The 2,366-nt window shown below is 41.1% G+C and overlaps 1 protein-coding gene across 1 annotated transcript in view; it reads right to left on the bottom strand.

Moving 5' to 3' along the window:
• Nucleotides 1–1,988, bottom strand: part of LOC120573485 (acidic leucine-rich nuclear phosphoprotein 32 family member B-like) — a 20,301-nt gene extending 18,313 nt beyond the window's left edge. The window contains 1 exon segment of the mRNA XM_039823237.1: nucleotides 1,840–1,988. Coding sequence (XP_039679171.1) covers nucleotides 1,840–1,893 — 54 coding nt within the window. The 5' untranslated portion in view covers nucleotides 1,894–1,988.
• Nucleotides 1,989–2,366: the final 378 nt, after the last annotated feature.

Here is a 2,366-nt window from a genome sequence, read left to right on the forward strand (position 1 = left end):
CACGTTGGAAGCTGAAACGGTGAATTTTATCTTCACACACACACACACACACACACACACACACACACACACACACACACACACACACACACACACACACACTCTTGTTTGGTCTTAAGATAACTAAAATCTTAAGATATTCGATTAGTTTGTAAAAACCAGCAAATATTTACACGTTGGACGCTGAAACGGTGAATTTTAGGCATTTTATAATCAACATTAAAGTCCCGGCAGACTCCAATATAAACTAGGTTATCAACATACCATTTAAAACGCTACTAACCACCACAGAGGAGTTACTACGGACCGTGATCTGTGTGTGAAGGACTCTTGTGTTTAGTTTAATGTTGGAACTGGTCCAGGCCGAGGCTTGTTTATAAACTCCCAACACATGTGGCTAAATTAGCATCTCCTGCTAACGTTAGCTCCTCAAAAACTCTTCCCCTGTTATCGGTTATTCCGCCTGTTGGCCCCATGAGTGAGCCCCGACGTGAAAAATAACGTTTACAGCAGTTTTTAGGGAGAAATTGAGACGATTAAAGCACCAACAAGCCAAGCGCACACGAAGTAGTGACTGTATTTTACGCGCCCCTTATGCTGCATTCACGTGTAGGGAATCATCGGGAAAATGAGTTCCCGAATGGGAAATATCACGTTAACACCCACCCTTTTAAATAGGAAATTCGGCAATTTGTGTGCGTGCTACACGCACAGAGTTGGCTTCACATTAAGCAGACACATGGTGGACAAAAGTAGATGTTGGGTTGATGTTTAGAAACGTTTTAATTATTCACGTGTTGCCGGTGTTTCTACTAGTTTGTGGATGACTCACGAGCGCATGCTGGGGGGGGGGTTCTCCCTCGAGACAATGTTACGTTACATCTGTGTCTTTGGGAAAGCAGGCGCAGATAGTACACTACATACATAACACTCAATAAGCACAAAGATAAAACTTGCTAAATAAGTCCGACTACAGTCATATCTGGTTTTTGTTGCTCATGTGTAACGTAAATGTTTAATGTGGTATCAGGTTGTTACCTTAATTGCAGAAATGTGTTAAAAATGTGTTATTTATTAACATTTATTGTGATAACATGTCCTGTAAAGCGACATTTCGGTTACTGGCGCAGAAACATGTCTGGGACAAACACTGATATAAAGCTGTAAACTGGAAATATATACAGAAAATAGTAGTTATTTAAATGCTCTGAGCAATAAAGACAATACCACTAACTTATTGCGTCGATATTCTTCCCACGTCACGAGTTTAAAGCTCGTTAAAAACACCAAAATCGTAAAAGAAAAATCCACTTCCTAACTCGTGGAGACGGACCGTCCGAGGAGCACGTGAACGCAGCATTAGTAGCGCCGTTAGGGCTCCGACTAATCCCTGGAGAAGCGACAATATCAACAACGTCAATTTGGAGTTTCTCAAAAATGTGCAGCCCGCGCGCCGTGAGGCTAAATTAAGATACGTTTTAGTTTTTAAAATCAGTAAGTGGAGATTTCACCCGCGTTTAAGTGTATAAACCGATGACGCATTTCCTGCTTTTACGCGAGTATAAAAGACATATCGTGACGAGACATTTTACCTTCAGCCGTTGGCGTCGTTAGCGACTTATTTAACGAATAATTAACAACAAGGGGTGTTGGGTTATAAAGAGTAGAGTCTTACGTGTGTTTTAATTGTGTTTCTGCTCATGAAAGGCAGATTTAAAGCACATTATAACTTCGAAATAACGCAGACAGTCTGCCATGTGCTCGCCATCACATCTTCTCCGGTTGGTTAAGTTTACGCCGTGATACCGATAAAACAGCAACGCAAACCGGGTTACTTACTTCTGTCGGCGACCGGTGCCTCAGCTCTAAGGAAACCCGCTTCTTCATGTCCATTTTCCTCTGGTTTTAGCCTGAGTTTGTGTCTCTGCGATGCGACAAACTTGTATCTGCTCGATCCTCTCTCTTCAGTATCAACACGCGGAACCTGCGTGAAGCTAGCTAGAGTAAAAAACGTACGACTTCCGGTTGGGATTTCAAAATAAAACACGTGCGCTCAGCGGAAATGTGTTTTTATTTTCCGCCTGTGTGACGAACAAAAAAAAAACATAGTGTAGTTTACGTCAGTGGTTCTCAAACTTTTTTCAATAATGTACCCCCCTTTGAAATATGTTTTAGCCAAGTACCCCCTGACGAGTGCAAAGCATTTGTGGTAGAAACAAAGTCTATATAAAGAGGTACATTACAGCTCTGCACCATTAGTGTCTGATTTACTTAACAAGCTTGTAACTGAAACACACTTAAGTGTTACTTCAAATGTTTAGAATCCATAACTAAATTAATTTGATGAATTATGCATGACTGATATA

This window comes from Perca fluviatilis, chromosome 14, assembly GCF_010015445.1.
Source record: "Perca fluviatilis chromosome 14, GENO_Pfluv_1.0, whole genome shotgun sequence".
In the NCBI taxonomy this organism is placed as follows: Eukaryota; Metazoa; Chordata; class Actinopteri; order Perciformes; family Percidae; genus Perca; species Perca fluviatilis.